Below are 26819 nucleotides of genomic sequence, written 5' to 3'. Positions count from 1 at the left end.
AGGGCTGAAATTTAATATTCTGAACCACTCAGAATTGGGGAGGTCAGCAGTGGATTGGGAACCTGGATGTTTCAGAGGTGTACTAGTCAATAGCTTTTTAACCCATCCACAATATTTGTATTTGACTTCCAGGTTTCCTGACCAATTAGAGTCAGTGGGAGTGATGATGACATGCCACAGTCTTGGTTCAGTTCGAGTATTTAAAGTGACCCTGCAAGAGTCGAAGCATTTCAGATATTTCAGTGCTCAGCCAGAAACTGGACAAATAGAAACCTAATGTGCAAAGGCTGCACTATGATGGTCTTCAGATGTATCCCTGGACATTATGCTGCAAGTTGTACAGGCCCACAGCCTGCAGATGGGAGGAAGAAGGGAGCCATAAACGAGAGCAGGTAAGGCTCGAAATGGCAGAGGAATCACAGAATTGATAAAGTACAGAGGGATGCCATTCAGCTTATTGTGTCTGCGCTGAGTCCATGAATGAGCATTGCAGCTTGTGCCATTTTCCTGCCTTCTTCCCATATCGGGCAAGGTTCTCAGTTTGGGAGACTATGTTCTCCCACCGGAAGAGAATTATGATTCCCCCTGGGAAGCAAATTCGGAAGCAATTCAGTATATATTGACATGCAAATTTAAGTTAAGTGCATTCCAATCACCAAGTGTATTCCAATCATTCAAGCATGTGATTGCAATGCACTTTCTGCTCTTTGATGTAGTTGATGTTTGTAAACATTGGGTTTTCTGCACTTAGAGTCACTCATCCATGAAGGAAGATGAATGAATCAAGGCTGCAGCTATTTTGTGGAAGCTGTCAATCACAGCCCATTACTATAAATGAATGAATGAATCACAGCTACATGATGTGAGGGGTTTTAACACAGGTCACAGCTGTTCTCATTCCACAAAGTCATGTGGTGCCTATCAGTCAAGTGTTACAGCTGTAATTTGTTTCACTGCCCCTGCCTGGACTCCCAGGGGGAGGGGAGTGGGGGGTGGGGAGTGGAGTGGGGGGGGGGGGGAGTGGAGTGGGGGGGGGGGGAGTGGAGTGGGGGGGGGGGAGTGGAGTGGGGGGGGGGGGGGAGTGGAGTGGGGGGGGGGGGGAATGGAGTGGGGGGGGGGGAGTGGAGTGGGGGGGGGGGGGAGTGGAGTGGGGGGGGGAGTGGAGTGGGGGGGGGGGGAGTGGAGTGGGGGGGGGGAGTGGAGTGGGGGGGGGGAGTGGAGTGGGGGGGGGGAGTGGAGTGGGGGGGGGGGAGTGGAGTGGGGGGGGGGAGTGGAGTGGGGGGGGGGGAGTGGAGTGGGGGGGGGGGAGTGGAGTGGGGGGGGGGAGTGGAGTGGGGGGGGAGTGGAGTGGGGGGGGAGTGGAGTGGGGGGGGGGGAGTGGAGTGGGGGGGGGAGTGGAGTGGGGGGGGGGAGTGGAGTGGGGGGGGGAGTGGAGTGGGGGGGGGGAGTGGAGTGGGGGGGGGGAGTGGAGTGGGGGGGGGGAGTGGAGTGGGGGGGGGAGTGGAGTGGGGGGGGAGTGGAGTGGGGGGGGAGTGGAGTGGGGGGGGAGTGGAGTGGGGGGGGGAGTGGAGTGGGGGGGGGAGTGGAGTGGGGGGGGGGAGTGGAGTGGGGGGGGGGAGTGGAGTGGGGGGGGGAGTGGAGTGGGGGGGGGGGAGTGGAGTGGGGGGGGAGTGGAGTGGGGGGGGAGTGGAGTGGGGGGAGTGGAGTGGGGGGGGGAGTGGAGTGGGGGGGGAGGGGAGTGGGGGGGGAGGGGAGTGGGGGGGGAGGGGAGTGGGGGGAGTGGAGTGGGGGGAGTGGAGTGGGGGGAGGTGGGGGGGGTGAGGTCCCTTTAGTCAGGTGGTCCCTGTGAGAGGTGTTAGAGGATAGGTGGGCAGGTTGTGCATTGTGGGGCGGGGGGGGGGGAAGAGGCTGGCCCTCAGCTGGACTTTGGGGACAACTCCCTGAAGGAGTTACCCCCTTGGCCCACAGCGAGATCCACCATGTTAGGGTCATGTTTGTTGAAACCTGTAGTAACCCCCACCAATGTGATTCCTGGCCCACGGGAGCGGGGTTCATGGAGGGCTGGAGAATAGGGTGCTGAACCCGCTAAGTGTTTGCAAATGGATCATTAAGACCCATTTGCATTCATTTACATCCTCCCACTGTCACGCAGATGCTGTATGTCCTTGGCAGATGGCCTGATTTATATTACAAGAAGACTTGTTGTTGAAGCTATAAACGATTTATTAACATTAACTGTGGGTAAACTATATACAAAACAACAGATGAAGAATAGTATGATCATGCACAAGCAACCTCTCTCTTTAGCTTCCTCCAGTCAGTCTGAGGGGTCACTTGACTAACATTCACTTATATACTAATGAGACTCCTAGTGGTCAGTCGGTAAATTACAACACATCCATGATATCACGACAGCCCCTTTCCTTTGAGGGAATAAATTAATACATGATAATCAGTATATTTACATGTGATATCCTGAGCCTGAGTCTAACTATAGATATATACACACAAGAACTGCAAGCATAGTATGTACAAATGGTCCAAATCAACAAATTGAGTTGATTGGGTTTTCTTCTGACTCTGTTTGATCTTCTCAAAGTTTGACCTTGCTGCCCAGAAGTTGTAGCTTCAATGTTCTCCATGACATTCTCATGTTCAGGAACTGCTGAACTATCAGACCCTGCAGCTTGGGTTGATTCTGACGTAAATTCATCACCCATCACTTTGTTGTGAAAGGCTTCTCTGGTTTTCAAGAGTGTGCAACAATTTCTTCTTTGAACCGCCCATCATCTATCTGTAAATTGCAGGAATGAGGTGCTACTTCTTCAAGTACAATGGCTTTTCTCAATTAATTGCCTGAATCTTCTACAATCACAATGTCATCACTACTCAGAGGTGATAAAGTTCTAGACACTCTATCAGAGAACTGCTTTTGTTTTGCTTTAATGTTTTGCATTTCCTGCAGTACCACTGCATTCTTCTCCTTTTCTAAGTACGGAAGTGTGGTTTGCAACCTTCTATTCATAAGTAACTCTGTTGGCGATCTACCATGCGACAATTTGACGCCCTGCAGCTCAATAGTGCGCGATATGGATCAGATTGGCTGTCCATTGCTTTCTTCAACAATTGCTTCACAATATATACAACTTTTTTGGCTTTTCCACTGGCTTGAGAATACAACAGACTCGGTGCGATATGATTGAAATCATACGTGACTGCAAAGTGTTGCCACTTTTACAGCTAAAACTAGGATTTTTGTAACTTACGACGGCTTACGGAATTCTGTGTCTAGCAAAAATTCACTTGGGATGCTGTATTACACTGCTTGCCTTTATTCTTGACAGTCGAGCCATTTCGAGATAGAAGTCTATGATCATTAACTAATCTTTCCCTCAGAGGCGAAAGAGATCAATAGGTACTTTCTGCCATGGTGCTGTAGGTAAATCAGATATTTGCATAGGTTCTCTTGTTTGTTTGCAACAGTATGTCTGGCATGTGCCACAACAACTGACCATTCTGTCAATATCCTGGTTTATACCTGGCCAATAAACAGAGTCACAAGCTCACTGTTTACATTTTTCAATCCCTAGATTTCCTTTGTATATCCTCTTTAGTACATCCTTGCGAAGAGATTGAGGTATGACTATAGTGTTCAAACAAAGTACCACTCCATCTATGATACTGAGTTCAGATCCTATATTGTAGAACTCCATAAATTAACCTCTGGGCCAGTGTGAGTTGAGGTTGATCATCACCTCCTGAAGAGTTTAATCCTTCCTGGTCTCTTTAGAATCTCACGTAGTTTTGTGGAAGTCTTGACCTTCATCCTTTCTTGCTCATGTTGCTCAGTCCAAGTGAAAGATTTTGTCTTGTGCAGGAGATCACATAGATGTGTTATTTTTGCTGACAGGTTTGAAATGAATTTCCCTATAAACTTTATCATACCCATAACTCTTAAGATGGCTTTCTTGGTGTGTGGTTTTGGTATATTGATAATTGCTTGGATTTTCTCCTCATCAAGTTCAATGCCATGCGATCGGAGCGTCTCACCATGGAATGTGACCTTAATTACTCCAAATGGCACTTTTGCTTGTTGAGCTTCAGCCCATTTCTCCTGACACTCGTTAGAACTTTAAGCAACCTAGTATTGTGCTCTTCTATGGTCGAGCCCCAAAAGATGATATCATCCATGTACACCTTCGATTATGTGCTCCATAGCGCGGTGAAAATTTTCTGATGCCGAAATTATGACAAACGGCATTCTCAGAAAGCAGTACCATCCAAATGGCGTATTAAAGGTGCAGTATTTTGTTCTTTGTTCTACTAGATTGAGTTGCCAGAAACATTGAGATGTGTCACGTTTTGTAAAGAATTGTGCACCAGCCATCTCCGATGTGATTTCCTCACTCTTTGGTAATTGGTAATGTCTTTTTTGATATTCTCGCGGGGATCTTTAGGATCTATGAATATGCAAATATCGTCATTCTTTTTCTTTACGCCTTGGAGTTTAACCAGTCGGCAGGTTCTTCTATCTTTCTGATTACATTTAATTTTGTCAATCTGTCTAGCTCCTTTATGAGGCGATCCCGAAGACGTACTCCTCTTGGTGCCTGTATCACAGGTTTTGCATCCTCTTTGATTTGTATCTTGCTGGTGAATGTCAGTGAACTAAAACCTGTGAACACATCACTGAATTTGCTGATAAAGTTTGCTGAAAAACATTTAGAGTACCCAATCAATTTTTTCCAATTAAGGGGCAATTTATTTTTTAGCATGGCCAATTCACCTACCCTGCACATCTTTTGGGTTGTGGGGGTGGGGGCGAAACCCAAGCAAGCTCCACACAGACACTGACCGAGAGCTGGGATCGAACCTGAGACCTTGGCGCCGTGAGGCAACAGGGCTAGCCCACAGCGCCACCGTGCTGCCCCGAATCATTGGAGTGTTGATCCAATCCTTTTTTGGGTGCGATATATCAACTGCACGAGACCTAATTCTTCACAGGACTGATTAACTAATAATGAATCCAAGCCCTCAGATATAATGTAGAATAGGAAGAAGTAAACTGTGTTCTTCACCACCACACTCAGTTCACGAGCACAATATTTAATGCCTGAACCATTATAATGTCTCAGAGATAGTATATGATTTCTTCTAATCGGCTGAATGTTTAGGTTTTTAAAATCTGTCACGCTGATCAACTGGACTTTGGCACCAGTGTCTAACTTCAGTTGGACCACTGTACCATTCACTTCAAGTGGCACAGAATATAAGGACTGATAGCAAAGATTTTATAATTATATAAAACTAAAAAGAGTGGCTAAAGTAAACATTGGTCCGTTAGAGGATGAGAATGGTTATTTAGTTATGGGATATGATGAAATGGCGGAGGCATTGAACAAATATTTCGTATCGGTCTTCACAGTGGAGACACTAATAACATGCCAGCAATTGACCGAGAGAAGAAGGTAGGTGAGGACGTGGAAACCATTACTATCACGAAAGAGCAAGTGTTGGGCAAGCTAATGGAGCTCAGGATAGATAAGTCTCCTGGCCCTGATGGAATGCATCCCAGGGTAGTGAAAGAGATGGCTGGAGTAATAGCAGATGCACTGGTGTTAATTTTCCAAAATTCGCTGAACACTGGGGCAGTCCCAGAAGATTGGAAAACAGCAAATGTGGCGCCACTGTTTAAAAAGGGAAGTAGACAAAAGATGAGGAATTATAGACCGGTTAGCTTAACCTCTGTCGTGGGGAAGATGCTTGAGTCTATTATCAAGAAAGAGATAGGAGGGCACCTCGATAGAAATTGTCCCATTGAACGGACGCAGCATGGATTCATGAAGGGCAGGTCATTCATGACGAATCTCTTGGAATTCTATGAAGACATTTCGAGCAAGGTAGACAAAGGGGACCCAGTGAATGTGGTGTACCTAGATTTCCAAAAGGCCTTTGACAAGGTACCGCACAAGAGGCTGCTGCATAAGATAAGGATGCATGGTGTTAAGGGTAGAGTACTAGCATGGATAGAGGATTGGTTGTCTAACGAGAAACAAAAAGTGGGAATAAATGAGTGCTATTCTGGCTGGCAATCAGTGATGAGTGGTGTGCCTCAGAGATCGGTGCTGGGACCACAATTATTTACAATTTATATTGACGATTTGGAGTTGGGAACTACGTGTAAGGTATCCAAGTTTGCAGATGACACAAAGGTGTGTGGCAGAGCAAAGTGTACTGAGGACTGTAAAACCTTACAGAGGAACATTGACACATTGAGTGAGTGGGCAAAGGTCTGTCAGATGGAGTATAATGTCAATACGTGTGAAGTCATGCATTTTGGTAGGCATAACAATAGAACGGGTTATTACTTAAATGGTAAAAAGCTGCAGCATGCTGCTATGCAGAGGGACCTGGGTGTACTTGTGCATGAGTCACAGAAGGTTGGTCTGCAGGTGCAACAAGTAATTAGGAAGGCAAATGGAATTTTGTCCTTCATTGCGAAGGGGATTGAGTTTAAAAGTAGAGAGGTAATGTTGCAGTTGTACAAGGTGCTGGTGAGGCCACACCTGGAGTACTGTGTGCAGTTTTGGTCTCCACACTTGAGAAAGGATGTGCTGGCACTAGAGGGGGTGCAGAGGAGGTTCACTAGGCTGTTTCCGGAGTTGAGGGGGTTATCGTATGAGGAGAGGCTGAGTAGATTGGGATTATATTCACTGGAATTCAGAAGGTTGAGGGGGGATCTAATAGAAACATATAAAATTTTGAAGGGAATGGATAAGATAGAAGTCGAAAGGATGTATCCACTGGTAGGTGAAAATAGGACAAGAGGGCATAGCCTCAAGATTAGGGGGAGCAAATTTAGGACTGAATCAATGAGGAACTTTTTCACTCAGAGGGTGGTTAAAGTATGGAATTCCCTACCGAAAGGAGTAGTAGACGCTACTTCATTGAATATATTTAAAGATAGGGTAGATGTTTTTTTGAAAAATAAAGGAATTATGGGATATGGCGAGAATGCGGGTAAGTGGTTCTGAGACCACGAAAAGATCAGCCATGATCTTATAGAATGGCGGAGCAGGCTCGAAGGGCCGGACGGTCTACTTCTGCTCCTAGTTCTTATGATCCAGGGTTGAGGTTAGATTAACAATTCTGGGCAAAATGATTTTTTTCCTTTGCATCTGGAACAAAACTTGCCAAACGCTGGACATTGCCTTAATCTGTCCCATTGACCACATCTTTTACACATAAATACATTGTCCTGATCTTTAACCTGTGTGTTGGTGTGTGAGGAACTGTAGGAACTTTCCCATCTTTTATCGGACGTTTCCCACCTTTTTGGAAAAAGGGCTGCAACCGGAGTGCTTTCTTCCAAGGAGACACCGTCATTACGGAGAAACATTTTAGAATGCTGTGCTGCTAACTCATCAGCCTGACAAATCTTAACTGTTTGTTCCAAAGACAGTTTCGATTTCCTAAGTAACCTTTCCCTCAACTTATTTTCATTCACACCAAACACAATCTGGTCCCGAAGCATGGAAGATTCCACCGCAGAAAAATTATAGGTTTTACCTTTTAACTTTAAATCAGTGATGAAATTATCTATGGACTCTCCTGTCTTCTGTAAACATGGTTCAAACATGTAGCATTGATAAATTTAATTTTACATGGGAGTGCAATGTGCATCAAATCTTCAAATTACTTTATTAAAATGTTTACTATCTTCCATTGTTTGCAAATTTAAATGTGTTAAACACAGCAATTGCATAGGAGCATCGCTACATTATGCAAATCTGATTGATCTTTTAAATTTACAGCAGTAAGAAACAGATAAATTGTTGTTTAAACACACGCCAATTGCTGTCCACATTACCATGAAATCTGAGACTAATTGGTGGCTTGAAGGTCTCCTTGAAGTTCATTCCTACAGTCTTCAAAGTTTTCAAATCTCTGCAGAGCTCGTGGCAGTTTGATAGTCTTTTTCTCAGTGTTTAATACCATCCAGCCTGGGTACCATGTAATGTTCTTGTCAGATGGAACCCTTGTAACCAAAGCTATAAATGATTTTTAGCATTAACTGTGGGTAAACTACATACAAAACAACAGATGAATAACAGTATGATAAAGCACAGGTAACCTCTCTTCTACTTCCTCCAGCTAGTCTGAGGGGTCACCTGACTCTAACATTCACTTATATACTAATGAGACTCCTAGTGGTCAGTCGGTGAATTACAACACCACCATGATATTACTGCAGGCGCGAACCTTGCTCCTGTCACCAGCAGGGGGTCGGACACCCAAGGCTGATCCCAATATTTTGATTCTCTGCCACATCAGGGACTCCAGGACTGGTGGTGGGTGGTGGAGGATGCAGGCCATTGTTTCTTTTCAAACAATTTTCAAATTTCTCTTCAATGCTTCAATTGAACCTGGCTTCACCACATTTCCAGGCTATGCATTTCAGACCCTAACTTCTCGCAGTGTGAAAACATTTTTTTTTCCATATCACTTCATGCTTTTTACCGAATTACCTTAAACCTGTACCGTTTCCTTCTCAATCCTTCTGCAATGAGAACAGTTTCACCCTATCTACTCTGTCCAGAACACCAATGATTTTGAATACTTTGATCAAATCTCCTTTCTCCAAGGAACCAACTTCTCCAATTTATCTTCATAACTAAAGTTTCTCATCCCCAGAATCATTCTCATAAACTTCTTCTGCACTCTCTCCAATGCATCCACATCCTCCCATTCTATATTGTGCATAGAACTGTACACAATACTCTAGCTGAGGTCTAACGAACGTACAAGCTTAACTCTCAACTCTTGTACTCTATGCCTTTATTAAGAAAGCCTAGGATACTGTTCACCTTATTAGTTGCTCGCTCCACCTGTCCTGCCACCTTTAAAGTATTTATGTATATTTGCACTCATGTTCCTCTGTTCCAGTATCTCCTTTAGAGTAGTACCCTTTATTTTATACTCTCCATGTTCTTCATACCCAAAAGTATCACCTCACATTTCTCCACATTGAACTTTATCTGCTGCCTATCTGCCCATTCCACCAACTTGTCCATTTCCATTTGAAGTTCTACACTGTCCTCTTCATAGTTTTTGTAATGAACTCCAATTGGCTTTACTGGTTGGCCAATTGGAGTATGAGCTCCCTCAATGATAGCTCATTGAGGGGGCCCATGTAATCACCTGTGTAGGCTTTGTGAGCAGTCTTAAGTTGACTGGACTGCTAGCAGCACTGTTTGTAGCTGCTCCTGTAATATCATTATTGTAAATAAATATTGGTGTGGTGACGGAACTCCTGCCTCCCGTCAATTACTACAGTGGTGACGAGGTAAATTACGAATTTTGCGGAGACCAGCTGCCGCACTCGGAGGGTAAGCTTTGCCATTTTAAAAATGCCGTTTTTTTAGGAGGTTAGAGGCATTCGACCCGGCTATTGAGGACTGGTCCCAGTATGTGGAAAGAATGTGTTACTTTTTCCGGGCAAATGATATACTGACGGACGAAAGGAGACGGCTTATCCTGCTGTCGGCGTGCGGACCCTCCGCTTTCGCCATTATACGTAGTCTGACTTATCGCGATGCGCCGGACACGAAAACTTTCCAAGAAGTAACGGAATTGGTGAAAGAGCACTACGACCCAAAACCACCCCTCATTTTGCGTAGGTACAGATTCTACACAGTGAAGCGGGAAGACAGGGAGTCAGTCACGAATTTCTTGACCCGCCTGAGAAGACTGGCGGAAAAATGTGAGTTCGGCCCGACGCTAAATGAAATGCTTCGGGACTGGTTAGCGTGTGGTATAAACAACCTCACAATACAGAAACGCCTGTTGGCGGAAACAGAGCTAGACTGCAGGCAGGCGTTACAGCTCGCACTGTCCCTAGAAAAGGCAGCAAGTGGGGCGCAGGAACTACAGGGCACGCCAATGAAGGTAGATACCTGTGAGAGGGACTACCACAACGGGTCCTGCTACAAGATAGCCGCTCTCAGGAAAAACCTGAGGAATACAGGGAAAAAGGAAAACCCCAGAACTGCCCCCAAATCTGCCAGGACTAACTGGAGACAGAGGGAAGTACCGGCTGAGGCTCCCCCAACAGAGAAGGACCGTTTCTGGCACCAGACAGAGTGGGGTAACAACGACAGAAACCCTAGAAGGAGGTGGCAAAAGAGGAATAGCAGGTGGGGACGCAGGGAAGTGCACAACCTAGACACCCCATCCTCCTCCGAAGGGGAACAATTATATAATATTACAATGAAGAAAGCAGAACCCATCAGGATTACCCCACCGGTGAACGGGCGGCCGACAATAATGGAAATAGACACGGGTGCAGCCGCATCAGTAATGGGAGTGGCAGCATTTAGAAAAATCAAAGATGGACTCCAGCCACTAACCCTAACAGAAACATCGACAAAACTTAAAACCTACACGGGGAACCCCTGGAAGTTCTAGGCACGACTCATGTACCTGTGGAATATGAGAAACAATTGTTCACATTACCGTTGACGATAGTAGTGGGCTCCGGACCGAGCTTAATTGGACGGAACTGGCTGAAAGACCTAAAATTAGATTGGATGAAAATTTTCATGAGTGGAAGCGGGCAGTTGAGTGGAGTACTCCAAAAATACCCGGAGGTCTTCCAGGAAGGTTTGGGGGAAATCATAGGCGCCAAAGCAACTTTGCACGTGGACCCAGAAGCCCTTCCAAAATTTTGTAAGACCAGGCCGGTACCTTTTGCATTAAGGAAGAAAGTAGATGACGAAATAGAAAGGTTACGGCGCAACGGTATTATCAGGCCAGTACAATTCTCGAAATGGGCAGTGCCGGTGGCACCAATTTTGAAGCCAGACGGCTCGATACGTCTCTGTGGAGATTTCAAACAGACAGTAAACAAATGCGCACTGCTGGACAAATACCCAATCCCGAAAATAGACGACCTATATGCCAAATTGGCAGGTGGTCTTTTGTTCACGAAACTAAACATGAGCCACGCCTACCTGCAGTTAAAACTGGACAAGGACTCCCAGAAGTTCGCTACGATCAACACCCTGAAGGGCCTTTTTCGTTATACTAGGCTACCCAACTAGGAGTTGATGGTCACTTGTGATGGATCCCCCTATGGGGTAGGAGCTGTCTTAGCCCATAGAGGAAGGAATGGGGAAGAACAGCCAATAGCCTATGCTTCGAGAACCTTGGCGATGGCTGAGAGGAAGTACGTCCAAATCGAGAAGGAAGGACTAGCGGTGATATTCGCAGTAAAAAATTTCACCAGTATCTGTACGGGCGGAAATTCACCATAGTGACGGACCATAAGCCGTTATTAGGGTTATTAAAAGAAGACAAGTCAATACCCCCGATTGCATCAGCTAGAATCCAACACCGGGCGTTGCTACTGGCGGCATATAGATACGTTGTGGAGCACAGACCGGGAACGCGAGTAGCACATGCAGATGCTTTGAGCAGACTTCCCCTCCCGGACACTCCGCCGCAAATACCAAAAGTAGAGGAGACAGTAATGACTCTAAATTTTTTGGACACCCTACCAGTAGATGCACAATATATTCGGTTGTGGACGCAAAAAGACCCAGTTTTAGCCAAGATGAAGCATTTACTGCTAACAGGGTCATTGGAAAGACCAGTGGAGCCCCAGATGCACCCATACTGGAGCAGAAGGGACCAAATAACCGTAGAAGACGGTATCCTATTATGGGGAGCCCGGGTAATCATCCCAGCTCAGGGCCGTCAGGCAATCTTAACTGAGTTACATCACGGACACCCAGGGGTGTCTAAAATGAAGACACAGACATAGCAGCCTTGGTACATCGGTGCCAGGAGTGCCAACAGGGGCAAAGAGTGCCACCAGCAGCGCCATTGCACCCGTGGGAATGGCCAGGCAGACCATGGACCCGCCTGCATATTGACCACGCCGGCCCTTTCATGGGCTCAATGTTTTTGGTGATAGTGGACGCCCACTCCAAATGGTTGGATGTCCACCGGGTAAACACGGCAAGCACAGCATCGACAATTGAAAAGCTCAGGGCCTCGTTTGCAACACATGGACTTCCGGAGGTATTGGTGTCAGACAACGGAACGGCATTCACAAGTGGGGAATTTGGAAAATTCCTGAAGGAAAACGGAGTCCGTCACATCAAAACGGCCCCTTACCATCCAGCAACCAACGGCCTGGCAGAGAGAGCGGTCCAGACACTTAAATCGGGACTCAAGAAGCAGCCAGCAGCGTCAATAGACACAAAGCTCTCCCGCTGGCTGTTTGATTACAGGACCACACCGCATTCCACAACAGGCATACCGCCAGCTGAACTCTTAATGGGAAGGCGGCTGCGAACGAGGCTGAGTCTCCTTTTCCCAAATTTAACGGGGAAAGTAGAGAAAAAACAGGAGGCCCAACGCAGGGGGCATGATAATAGTCGGCAGCAGAGACATTTGCAGGTGGGGGCACCGGTTTGGGTTAAGGATTATGGGAATGGACCAACGTGGGTGAAAGGCACGGTAGAGTCCCAAACAGGGCCCATATCCTATGAGGTTGCAATAGGAGGTAAGGTGCTGAAGAAACACCTAGACCAAATAAGGGCAGCGGAACCACACCTGGAGGCAGGCGAAGCAGGACTGCCTCAAGCTGGGATAGCCCAGACGGAAAGGATACCCACACTCCAGCCCCGAGCAATTTCTCCAGATCCCGTCATCCAGTCATCAGAGTCGGAGGTGGACACACTCGACGAGGCCGCCGCGACACCTCTCCCCGAGGAGGAGGAAGAACAACTTCCAAGGAGGTCGTCAAGGAAAAGACGGGCACCTATAAGGTACACCCCGCCCACTTCGGAGAATGACCCAGCGGACGACACAGAGGTGACAGACCCAGACATGAGGAGCAGGAAGAAGCTCAGAGGAATGCCAGCTGGCAGGAATTCCTCGTACCTTGGGGGGGGGGGGGGGGGGGTGTGTGTAATGAACTCCGATTGGCTTTATTGGTTGGCCAATTGGAGTATGAGCTCCCTCAATGATAACTCATTGAGGGGGCCCATATAATCACCTGTGTAGGCTTTGTGAGCAGTCTTAAGTTGACTGGACTCTTAGCAGCACTGTTTGTAGCTGCTCCTGTAATATCGTTATTGTAAATAAATATTGGTGTGGTGACGGAACTCCTGCCTCCCGTGGATTACTACAGTTTTCAATACTTCCAAGTTTTGTATCATTCACAAACATTACAATTGTTCCTTGTTCTTTGGTCTAAATCTTTAATATATATCAGGAAAAGTAAGGATTCCAGTACCGCCCCAGCAACTTCAGCCCTGATATATCCATTAATCATCAATCAGTTTCCTGTCACTCAGCCAATTCTGTATCCATGTTGCTATTGTTACTTTTCTTCCATGAGCTACAACTTCTCTCAGAAATCTGTTGTGCGGCTCAGTATCAAATCCCATTTGGAAGCCCATGCACATCACATCAACAGAATTACCCTCATCAGCCCTGTTACCTTTTCAAAAAGTTCCAGCAAGTTAGTTAAATACAATTTTCCCTTAAGAAATCCTTGCTGAGGGCAGCATGGTGGCGCAGTGGGTTAGCTCTGCTGCCTCACGGCGCTGAGGTCCCAGGTTCGATCCCGAGTCTAGGTCACTGTCCGTGTGGAGTTTGCACATTCTCCCCATGTTTGCATGGGTTTCGCCCCCACAACCCAAAGATGTGCAGGGTAGGTGGATTGGCTACGCTAAATTGCCCCTTAATTGGAAAAAATGAATTGCTGGCTCTCCATAGTTAACCTGCATTTGTCCATGTGACTATTAATTCTGTCTCAAATTATAATTTATAGAAGCTTCCCCACCACCGCAGTTAAAATGATTGGTTTGTAATTGCTGGGTTTATCCTCATCCATTTTTTTGAATAAGGGAGTAATGTTTACAATTATCCTGACCTCTGACACCATCCCAGAGTCTAAAGAAGACTGAAAAATTATAGCCAGTGCCTCTGTAATTTCCACTCTCACTTTCCTCAGTATCCTTGGATGCATCTCATCTGGCCCTGCCATCTAGTTTACTTTAAGTAGAGACAGCCTATCCAATATCTCCTCTTTACCAATTCTAAAGTCTTCTAGTAACTTAATTTCCTCCTCTTTCACCAAGGTCTGGGTACCACCTTCTTCCTTGGTAAAGACAAATGCAATATATTAATTTAACACCTCAGCCATGCTCCCTGCCTCCATGTGTAAATTCCCTTTTTAGTTCCCAATTGGTCTTACTCCTCTTTTTACTACCCTTTTACTATTTATACGCCTTACGACAACATTGGAATTCCCCTTTATCTCAACTTCCAGTCTTTTTCCATTTCCTGAATTTTAGGATGGAATGTGCTTGGTACCAATCATCCTCTGAATTGGTGAGAAATGTATCCCCGTTGACTCTTACAGGCCGGCTGCTATTTTATGCTCAATTGAAAATTGATTGATGGAAATCCTGCCTTGGAGTGCTGTTGACTAATTGGATTGGTCAACAGTTCTTCAGCCGCTCCAGGCACAGCATGGTAGTAGCCGGATGTGACACTGCAGCACCCTGCCTGAACTTAAGTTCCGGGACCGTACTTCAGGTAAGAACAAGGGATCCTGGGACAAGTAAGGTAGTGCATTCCAGCTCTGGGCCAGCAGGGATGTGTGGGTGGAGCGTGAAAGGAACAGTAGAACAAGGGCAAATAGAAGTGAAGACTCTGCTCAATTGCTTCCACTCCTGACCCCATGCATCAAACATTATCCTGCCTTACCCCTTCCCCCACATAATATTGTCCATAATACTCCAGTTACAGTTTATAAAATTCTAGCCCAATAGTTTCTTTCTTTTATTTTTAATTTAAAAAAATTAGAGTACCCAATTCATTTTTTCCAATTAAAGGGCAATTTAACATGGCCAATCCACCTGCCTTACACATCTTTGGGTTGTGGGGGTGAAACCCACGCAAACAAGAGGCAAATGTGCAAACTCCACACAGACAGTGACCCAGAGCCAGGATCGAAGCTGGGACCTCGGCGCCGTGAGGCAGTAGTGCTGACCACTACACCACCGTGCTGCCCTCCAATCATTTCTTTCACATTCTTCTATTTCTGGGACGGAATTCACCGACCCCCATAGGGTCAGGGAATCGCCCGTGGCCGGCGTAAATCCTGCCCCTGCTGTGGCTGGAATACTCCGCACCCGGGAAACGGTGGGAGCGGGAATCATGCCCCACCGATCAGCGGGCCCCCCGCGGCAATTCTCCAGCCCACGATGGGCCGAAATCCCGCCGCTGACAGGCCAATCCCCCCGACGTGGTTTAAACCACCTCTGTGCCGGCAGGATTGGCGGCACGAGCGGGCCCCCGGGGTCCTGAGGGAGGCGTGGGGCGATCGGACCCCGGGGGGTGCCCCCACGGTGACCTGGCCCGCGATCAGGGCCCACCGATCGGCGGGCGGGCCAGTGCCTTGGAGGCACTCTTTTTCTTCCGCCGCCGCCACGGCCTCCACCATGGCGGAGGCAGAAGAGACCTCCCCTACCGCACATGCGACGGTGGTGACGTCAGCAGCTGCTGACGCTCTGGCGCATGCGCGGACGCTCTGGCGCATGCGTGGACTCACGCCGGCCAGCGAAGGCCTTTCGGCCAGCCCCCCCCAAAGGCCGTTGGCGCCAGTCGACGGAGCGGGAGCCACTCCGGCACGGGCCTAGCCCCTAAAGGTGCGGAGAATCCGCACCTTTTGGGGAGGCCTGACGCCGGAGTGGTTGGCGCCACCCCGCTACGCTGGGACCCCCCGCCCCGCAGGGTAGGGGAGAATTGTGCCTCTGAAATCAAAATTTGTTTTATTGTAACCCTCTTATCAAATTCCCATTAATTAAGGATGAGAATAACTTGAGGATTTGTGAATATGGACACTGAGGCCTCTCAACCTACATACAAGTTACAAAATGTCACCTTTGTGACCACCTAACACAGCACACAGCATTGATCAAATCTCGGTCTTTCATGGTTAACATGGTTCAGTATTGCACATGGCACTTAATTTATCATCCGATTTATCAAAGAGACTTTGACTCTTCTAGAAATCAATATTTTAATATAATTTAAATGGTTTAGATTGGAACTTCATTCTGCATTCCATCCAAATATTATTTTATTTTTTATTTTTTAGAATACCCAATTATTATTTCCAATTAAGGGGCAATTTTCATGGCCAACCCACCTACCCTGCAATGCTTTAGGTTTTGCGGTTGGGACCCACACAGACATAGCGGGAATGTGCAAATTTCACACGGACAGTGACCCCAGGCAGGGGTCAAACCTGGGTCCTCGGCGCCCCGAAAAAGCAGTGATAACCACTACACCACTGTGCAGCTCTCACCATCCCAATGTTCTAATTCATCTGTGGAGTTTAATTCTTCTGTGGCAGTAATGAGATATTTCAACTTGGAGTTTTATGTAAAATGAACAGAGCTAAAATAGTCTTTGCAATAAATTAAAACCTAGATGCAAATACTGTAGCTTTTCCAACTGATTTAATATGCAAATAAAATCAAGTAATTGCAAAGTTAGTATGCCAAGACATGTTGAATTCATGAATAATACAGCACATTCATGAGGAAGCATAATAGTCATTTTTTAAAACAGGAAATCATATACTTCAAAGTGTGCTTCATGTTTAAATAACTACATTAGGATCCGCTTGATTAGTGATTCATATTGATCTCCCTCTATTTAAAACTAACCCAAATTCCACTCCACTCTTAACAGTTGACGACTTTAATACATTCTGGACCTAGAATTGCTGATAAGCTTTTAACCAGCAAACTAATTACAGTGCTTATAAAAATGTTTTACCATTACTTAAGAAAATTGTCTCCCTTTCACAGTTAATTACAACTAGTTTTGTCCATTGATACGCCGATGGGCAATAATGAAAGATATTAAAGAATAGCAAGTTATGTCCTTTTGGTAGAACGGGGGAACCTCAGTGCATAAATACATTTCACAAGTACATTCCACTAATACTTTTATGTATTTATAATATGCTGCATTATTAATTCTGCTGATATGTATATATTTTACTTACATAGCATAAATTCACTTTGACATAGACTACAAATACAATTTTATCTATATTCTGATTTTCTGTATCAATGTCCCTCACTCAACAATCACAGATACTCAGTGCCCGAGAGACTAGATATCAGTAAAGAACTCTGCAACATAAGAAATAGGGGCAGAAGTAGGCAATTCAGCTCTTCGAACCTGCGCAACCATTCAATCAGATAATTGCTGATCTCTTCCTAGTCTCAAATCCACCTACCTACCTGTTCCCCATATTATTTTAACCTGTGTTTTTTCAATCAAAAATGTACCTATTTCCTTCTTGGAACCATTTAATGATTCAGATTTCACTGCACTATGGGGCAACAAGTTCCACAAATTTACCATCCTCTGTGAGAAGCAGTTCCTCCTCACCTCAATTTTAAATCCACCATCTTTCAACCGAGGGAGAGGGCCCACCGAGAGCCACCACCTTTCCTTCACAGCTAACTCCCTTGACCCCTTTCAAAGAGATCCCCCTCCCACGATTCACCCCCCCCCCCCCCCCCCCCCCATGCTACTTCCCTGTGGTCAGTGTTGCTCTGCTATCATTGGATTCTGATGTCTGTCCTTCTGGCAGCAGCCATAGCCTCCCCAGTGGTGCTGCCCGCCTCTGCTTAATCAGCAGCCCTCTGTGGGTGAGACCTTTGCCCCCAGGGTCTTGATTCCAAGTGAAGGCCCACGATTGCCCTTGCTATTGCCTGATTAACATGGTATTGCGGATCTTCCTGGAAAGGGGCAACGTGGGTGACTCTATGGCACTCCAGTCGGTAGACTAGATGCTGACACCTCAACAAGATCCTGCTCAATCTTTCAGTATTCAATTTGACATGTTTTAATTCCACAATATTTAAGTTTGGATGCTCCACTAATATTGCAGTTCATTTAGAGAGAAAGAATGAGCTGATTGTGTTTCCATTTTTGGTCAGATAACAGGAGGGGACAGAGTCAGGGTGCATAAGGAGATGGTAACGGGAAGAGGAATGGTGATTTTGGGTCAGTCAAGGATGATAGGGCGGATGCAGGGGATGGGAGGGGTGGAGGGGGGGGGGTGGGGGGGGGGGGGGGGTTGTCGCAGTTGGGAAGTGACAGGGGAAAAGTAGAAGGTGTTAGAATCATACACTACAAAAGAGGCCTTTCAGCCCATCAAGCCAGCGCTGACAAAACATCTATTCTAATCTACACTAATCCTACATCCCATCACTTGGACTAAAGCCTTGAATGTTATGACCTTTGAAGTGCTCATCCAAGTACTTTTTAAAGATTGTCGGTTTCCTGCCTCTATGACCCTCCCAGATAGTGCAGTCCAGATTCCCTCTGGTGAAAAAAAGCTTTCCCCAAATCCACTCTAAACCTCCTGTCTTTCACCTAAAAATTATGCTCCCTTGTTATTGACCCTTCAAGGAAGGAGAACAGTTGTTTTCTATCCACTCTGTCCATGCCCCTCATTAATTTATACAATTCTGCTCCAGACAAAACAACCCAAGCTTATCCAGTCTTTTTTCATAGCTATAATGCTCCATCCCAGGCAATATTCTGATGACTGTCAGCCCGATAGCATCTCGACAACAAGGACTCCTACATCTGACTCCTATTTATTGACTACAGCTCCGCCTTCAGCACCATAATCCCAGCCAAGCTCAAAGCAAAACTCCAAAATCAAGGAGTTGGCTCCTCACACTGCAACTGGATCCTTGACTTTCTGACCCACACACAACAATCAGTAAGAATAAACAACACCTCCTCCACAATGATCCTCAATACCAGGCCCCCTCAAGGCTGCGTACTTAGCCCCCAACTATGATCCCTATACACACACGATTGTGTGTCAAAATTTAGTTCCAACTCCATCTACAAGTTTGCTGACGACACAACCATAGTGGGCCGGATCTTGAATAACGACGAGTCAGAATACAGGAAGGAGATAGAGAACCTAGTGGAATGGTGCAACAACGACAATCTATCCCTCAGTGCCAGCAAAACTAAAGAGCATTAAACTAAAGAACTAAAGGTCATTGATTTCAGGAAGCATAGTACTGTAGACACCCCTGTCAGCATCAATGGGGCTGAGGTGGAGATAGTTAGTAGTTTCAAATTCCTAGCGATACACATCTCCAAAAATCTGTCCTGGTCCACCCACATCAACGCTACCACCAAGAAAGCGCAACAGCACCTATACTTCCTCATGAAACGAAGGAAATTCGGAATGTACATACTAACTCATACCAACTTTTACAGATGAACCATGGAGAGCATCCTATCTGGCTGCATCACAGCCTGGTATGGCAGCTGCTAGGCCCAAGACCACAAGAAACTGGAGAGATTCATGAACACAGCCCAGTCCATCACACAAACCTGCCTCCCATCCATTGACTCCATCTACACCTCCTGCTGTCTGGGGAAAGCGGGCAGCATAATCAAAGATCCCTCCCACCCGGCTTACTCACTCTTCCAACTTCTTCCATTGGGCAGGAGATACAAAAGTCTGAGAACACACACAAATAGATTCAAAAACAGCTTCTTCCCCGCTGTTACCAGATTCCCAAATGACCCTCTTACAGACTTACCTGATTAATACTACACTCCTGTATGCTTCATCCGATGCCGGTGTCTATGTATTTACATTGTATACCTTGTGTTGCCCTATTATGTATTTTCTTTTTCTTTAATTTTTTTTCATATACTTAATGATCTGCTCGCAGAAAAATAGTTTTCACTGTACCCCGGTACACGTGACAAAAACATAAATCAATGCACCCTCACTGGTGCAATCACATCCTACCTATAGTACAGTGACCAGAAACACAAACAGTATTCCAGCTGTGGCCAAACCAAAGTCCTGTACAGCTCCAACAAAACCTCCTTGCTCTTATAATCTATGCCACAACTGAAAGTGTCTGGTTTGCTTTCTTAACTACCATTTTAACCTGTCCCTCCGCCTTTAGGGACCTGTGGACAAACACCCAAGATCGCTCTGTTCTTCCATCTAGGCGAATCAGCTGGCAGGACAGTCAGTTCTGGTGTGGAGTCTGTGGGCATTCATTAAACACCAGCAGAGGTCTCGCCTGCCGGCCATCGGGAAGCACCCGGGGATTCCCGCCCGCTATATCACTTAGAACTTCCCCCGTTAAATTGCACCATTAGTCTTTATATGCTGCCAAGAGTTTCAAGGGTAGTGGGGACAAGAGGGAAAGAGTCTGTGGAAGGTTTCTTGCACATAGCTCTCATCACCCTGGTCAAAGAGCAATGTCTCCATAAACATTCTTGTATGAATGGGAGAATCAGTGGGCGACACAGTAGCACAGTGGTTGGCATAGTTACTTCACAGCTCCAGGGTCCCAGATTCGATTCCAGGCTTAGGTCACTGTCTGTGTGGAGTCTGCATGTTCTCCCCTTGTCTGTGTGGGTTTCCTCCGGGTGCTCCGGTTTCCTCCCACAGTCCAAAGATGTGCACGTTGGGTGGTTTGGCCATGCTAAATTGCTCTCAGTGTCCAAAAAGGTTTGGTGGGTACTGGGTTGCTGGGATAGGGTGGACTTGTGGGCTTAGGTAGGGTGCACTTTCTAAAGGGTGCAGACTCGATCGGCTGAATAGCCTCGTTCTGCACTGTAACTTCTATGATTCTATGAACGCGCATATCTGAACTTGCAGGATGTCCATTACCTGCAAGGGGTGGAGTGTGGATGCCATATAATCCCAGACAGTGCAGGAGGCTATTCGGCCCATCGAGTTTGCACTGACCCTCAGAAAGAGCACTCTACCCAGGCCCAAACCCCACCCTTTCCCCATAACCCCACACATTGATCATGGCCAACATCCACTTAACCTTCACATATTTGGACTGCGGGAGGATTCCAGAGCACCCAGAGGAAATTCACGCAGATCATGCATACTCCACACAGTCACCCAAGGCTGGAATCAAATCTGGGGTCTCTGGGCTGTGTGAGGCAGCAGTGCCATGTTTAGACAAAGGCCTGCTCAAGGGCTCAGGACTGGCCTGCTGGCTTAGAGATGGAGGGAAACCTGTAAATAACATACTCACAATATTTAACACTTCAATTTTTTCACACACATAGCTGAGATATTGATGGCCCATACTGCAGGCAACACTGCCTCAGTAATGACTCTCATCGAGATGAGGAGATGGAAGGCCCATTGAAGGTTGGCACATGGCCAGGGGGAGCAATTGTCTGAGCAGCAAGAGGGCGGCATGGTAGCATAGGGCAACATTGTAGCACAGAGGTTGGCACTAGTTGCTTCACAGGATTCAGGGTCCGATTCCCGACTTGGGCCACTGTCTGTGCCGAGTCTGCACGTTCGCCCCGTGTCTGCCTCCGGGTGCTCCGGTTTCTTCCCACAGTCCAAAGATGTGCAGGTTAGGTGCATTGGTCATGCTAAATTGCCCTTAGGTTAGGTGGGGTTGCTGGGTTAGGGGATAGGGTGGAGGTGTGGGCTTAAATAGGGTGTTCTTTCCAAGAGCTTGTGCAGACTCGCTGGGCCGACTGGCCTCCTTCTGCCCTGTAAATGCTATGATTCAATGCTTCTAAAGGCCATTGTGGCCACTATAAGGTCAAGAGGCTGGTGAACATGGACCACTGCAACGGAAAGCATTGGCCCAACCATGGGGGTATCACAAGGGGTGCTCTTATCTAGAGATGAGTAAAAGGCAATGCTGGAGATGCTCTCTCATGGCCCTGGATGTGATTGCTCTTATCTGCCAGTGGCCGCACGGACTCTGTAGGAGTAATGCGGAGCTTCTGGCCTGCAAAATGTGACTGTCATTCCGGGTACTCTTTAAATATGATGCCAGAATCTTCAAATCCATGAGGAAATAGCAGGGCTCCTTGTGGATACGTAATTAATGAGCTAAAAAACGGAAGATCATATTTGTTCACCTGCCCTGCAGTCCTGCGGACTTAGTCTCCAGAATCTAAAATTCCGCCTGTTGCCTTCTTTTTCCAGTGTTTGTTATAGCCCTCCCCTGCCTGTCACTCTCTTCACCTTTTGGAGCCATCTTCAAATTTTATTATTGAGTTATTTAACACAAAATCCAAATCATTAATATAAATTGTGAATAATATAGGCCCCTGCACAATTCTTTCCACTAACACTTCAATTACTTTTATCAAGTTATCAAGCATGATTTAGTGATTCAGCATTTGGGAATGAATGTTTACTTCTTAAAATTATATTTCTGATTCTGAGATGCTCTTCTATCATACGTTTTATGGGTTTACTATTTAACAAACTCACTGAGTGTTTAACTGTATATTTGTCATTTTAAATAAAAGTGTCCACTTTGTTATCGCTTTTCATAAAAGCTGAATTGAAGCTGTTATTCAATAAGTGCCATTTCTTGCTCATCTGTTCCAGTCGTTCTTCATATTTTAAGTTTCCTTTTTGTTGTTATTCATTTGTCTATAGAACACTTGATTAATTCTTTTTATATTCCTTGATAATCAGTGGATGTAGAATTCTAACTAAATGCTTCAATGACAATGCATTATAAAACAAATGTTCTGTTTTAAAAATGCTGCAAAGTGAATTGGTTCGATAGTAAAATACATTTGCTATTTACTAGATACCTTATTCCAACTGATGCCCATTTTTCTTTCATTATCTTTTACAAATTAAACTAACAAACTAATCTCATTAAGTAACAGAATCTGTTCCTCACATTCTCTCAAAAATATAGATGAGTAATTTCCCAGGCGAGAGTATCATGTATATGCCAATCAAAAAGTAGATATGTTTTGATTCTTGCATCATTGTTATAGAACAAATAGCTCAGCAAATATTCGATTGATAGTGTGCCATTCTATTTTTTATCTTGCTCCTGTGTGATATCATCATGTTGATGCAGTTTAAATTAATTGGTTTAATTCTTTTAAAATAAAAAGCAAATAACATAATTTACGAAAAGATGCTCATACGCTCATTATCACTAAGGCACAACAACATTTCAGTCTGCTTGTCTGAAGGCTTGGAATCTAAATGCAAAGTGAAGGAAATAATGCCCGCACTAAAACTAGACAATTCCTATATAAGGATTCTTTATCTCATTAGAAAATAATAAATATTCATTTAACCATTCAACATGATTTTGTTAAGTAGTGAATTAATATTTCATTTTCATAAAAAAACTAACTCGATTATTATTTAGACAACCATTAAGATTTATAATTAAGGGCACCATAAGGCAGTGTTCGATTTCCCTCTGATTAAAAGCATATTAATTTGAATGAAATGTGGAACTACATGAACTATAAGGAGAAAATAGCTGACAGATTACTGTTGAATAAAGGAACTGGAAATTGTCAGGACATCTGTGATACTAAATACTTTCACACTTTTGTAATGGTATACAAAATCAATCCTGTAGGTTACAGAATAACACTTGGCATCAATAGATGAAAATGTCAAACTAAATAAGAGTTTACATGTGAACTGCTCAAGAAATCGAAACGTGATTATTTGCCTGTCCAAATAAGGAAATGAAAGCTGAGCAACTAGAATCAGTGCCATTTGTGGTGTTCTTTGTATTGCTAAATTCAGGATAGTTGGCGTAGTGTTCACAAAAACCACAAAAATAGCTTGAACTTGAACAAAGCTATAATTTTATTAACACTACTAATTTGGATTTGACACATACTTCTAAATAACACAGTTGATTATCAACAAATCAACTACACTCATCTACAACTAATCTTTATACTGTTATAAACTATGATTTGCTCTTACTCACACTATCTTTACTTCTGTTTGTCTCTAGCTAACTCCTGCAGTACTCCCTCCCACAAGGCTTAGTATCAATGTCTTATATGCTTGTAGCTCCCTCTAGTTGCGACTCTAGACATTTAATTAACCCTTGCAATTCTTACAGTTATAATAATACCACACCATTGAGAGTGAGATGCAAATAGGTATTTTTACATATTTTTGATGTTTGAGATTTAAATCTTAAATTTGATCAATATAAAGATGAAGGGCGCAATTCTCCGATCGCGGGACAGAGTTTCTGCGCTGTTGTGAATGCCGTTGCGTTTCACAACTGCGCGAAACGGGGGCGAGCACTAGCGATTCTGGCCCCTACAGGGGGCCAGCACAATGCTGGGGCGGTTCATGCCGCTCCAGCCTCACTTCCTGGTGTACACTGGGGACGGCGCCAACCCGCGCATGCGCGCTGGCTTTATGGAACACACTGGTCCCACAATATGGCGCGGGAGTTCTGGGGCCGGACGCGCATCAAAGTAGGCCTGGGGGGGGGGAAAGAGGCTGGCCCGCCAATCAGTGGGCCCCGATTGCAGGCCAGACCCCATCGGAGCCCTCCCCCCCCCCCCCCCCCCCCCCCGTGCAGGCCGCCCCCTGACCCTTTGCGCAGTGTTCCCGCCGGCAGTGACTAGGTGTGGACGGCGCCGGGTGGACTCTGCTTTTTCCGCGCGGTGGCTCGGCCCATCAGGGCCGGAGAATCGGTGGTCTGGCCTTGTACAGCGGCCGCGACCAGCGCCGCACGGAACGCACGGTGTCGGGGCAGCGTGGCACAGTTGCAGCAATTCTCAGGCCCGGGGCGGCGCTGGTAGAATCGAGCCTGAAATTTGTGATATATACAATTCAGCTGTACAGCTTCTTACTGCAATGCAAATCTTGGGCTGTACTGGGTACATAGAACATAGAACAGTACAGCACAGAACAGGCCCTTCGGCCCTCAATGTTGTGCCGAGCCATGATCACCCTACTCAAACCCACGTATCCACCCTATACCCGTAACCCAACAACCCCCCCTTAACCTTACTTTTTATTAGGACACTACGGGCAATTTAGCATGGCTAATCCACCTAACCCGCACATCTTTGGACTGTGGGAGGAAACCGGAGCACCCGGAGGAAACCCATGCACACAGGGGGAGGACATGCAGACTCCACACAGACAGTGACCCAGCCGGGAATCGAACCTGGGACCCTGGAGCTGTGAAGCATTTATGCTAACCACCATGCTACCCTGCTGCCCCAGGTAGGCTTGTTTAAATAAATGGTGATTAAAGTCGAAGGAAAACTCTACAAGGGCTTTAGGTATTAAAAACAACATGATAATCAAACACAAGTACCGTGCACATCAGTATGAAGTAATCAGATGTGGATTCATAATCATGATCCACAGGCATTGCAGGGTCTGATATCAGCTTTATCAGGATGAAAATTAGTGAGCAGTAATATACTCCCCTGAAGAGAGAGGGGAAAAAAATCATAGTCATCCACAGACAATTTTTTTTGGGTTATTTTTGGAAAGAAACTGTAACTCACACACCTACACTTGGAAGGCCATGGTCTTGGAATGAGGAAAACTGGAGAATGAGGAAAAAAACAATCTAGGCCCGAGAAGTGCTGTGAATCTATACCCAGTTCTGAATTCAGTTATGAAGCTAATAGAATGAAGGTCTCCCATTTTTCTGACTGTATAAGGCAGGGGTGGGCAAACTTTTCCGTGCAAGGGCCACATTCAGAAATTCACAATTTTAAAGGGCCGCATAGTATATTAAGTAAAATAATTAATATTTAAAATAGCCAAAATAAAAGGTTTTTAAAGAAAAAAAAGCAATTAATTTTTATTAATTAATATTTTAAAGTAGAAACTTTACATGAAACACATTTATTTGAAAAACAAAGTAACTCAGTTTAAAGAAAAAAAAGCAATTAATTTTTATTAATTAATATTTTAAAGTAGAAACTTTACATGAAACACATGTTGTGCCGAGCAATGATCACCCTACTCAAGTCAACGTATCCACCCTATACCAGCAACCCAACAGGCCCCCCCATTAACCTTAAAATTAAAACAAAAAAATTAAAAAAAAAAAAATTTTTATGACTTGATCTTGGTGGGCCGCATAAAGACATTTGGCGGGCCGCATGCGGCCTGCGGGCCGTAGTTGGCCCACCCCTGGTATACGGTCTTACATGAGATGAGTATGGATAGTTTCAACTAGCCTTCCCAGCACAACACTGTCCATAATCTGGCAATCCCAGGTGAATGGCTCATTCAAGAAATGGAAATGTCACGCTGCTGCACTGAAGGATGCTCTGAGATTAGAATTCTGCAGAGGTGGAGCGACAATTGTTTGACCCTGCAGTTAACCTGTGCTAGCTGACTCAGAATTTCTTGATGCTGACACTGAAATAAGAGCAAGGTCCTGTTCCCATTTTTAACCCACCTCGCCTTGATTAGTGGAAAATGTCACAAAAATTGGTTTGTGTAATCTAATGTTTGCAGCTAACATTCTAAATCAGATCTGTTGATCAATTCTCAGCCTGATAGTTATGTCAACACTGAAACTTTAAGAACAACAGACTTACGTAGCACAGGGTGGCACGCCTTCCCCTTGGGGAGCACAAGGTTCGTTTTCCTCCAGGGACAGACATTCATTCCCACCGCCGACAGGAAATTGTTTTACACTTGATGTTCTGGTACGGAATCCTTTTGACGAGGTTGCACTGTAACAAGTCTTTGAACAGTGGCTCCACTCGGACCATTCTGAGGTTTGACAGTCCTTTGGTACCACACAGGACTGGAAGGTGATTGGCAGCTTCTCTTGTGTGCAGAAGCTGACAAAAAAGACAAAGATGTAATCAGTTCAAAACCCACATCAGTACATTAAAAAAAAAATTACTAATCAAAGTGTTTTCCACTTAAACTCCTCATAATATAG

General features: G+C 45.4%; 1 protein-coding gene across 1 annotated transcript in view; it reads right to left on the bottom strand.

Moving 5' to 3' along the window:
* The window catches only part of LOC119965672 (thrombospondin type-1 domain-containing protein 7A-like), a 589817-nt gene that overhangs the window by 213438 nt on the left and 349560 nt on the right, over nt 1–26819 (bottom strand). The window contains exon 3 of the mRNA XM_038796437.1: nt 26467–26715. Coding sequence (XP_038652365.1) covers nt 26467–26715 — 249 coding nt within the window. The remainder of the gene's footprint in view (nt 1–26466; nt 26716–26819) is intronic.

Source organism: Scyliorhinus canicula, chromosome 5 (genome assembly GCF_902713615.1).
Source record: "Scyliorhinus canicula chromosome 5, sScyCan1.1, whole genome shotgun sequence".
Classification (NCBI taxonomy): Eukaryota; Metazoa; Chordata; class Chondrichthyes; order Carcharhiniformes; family Scyliorhinidae; genus Scyliorhinus; species Scyliorhinus canicula.
The sequence above is the reverse complement of the archived record's forward strand: the minus strand, read 5'-3'. Positions and strand labels throughout refer to the sequence as shown.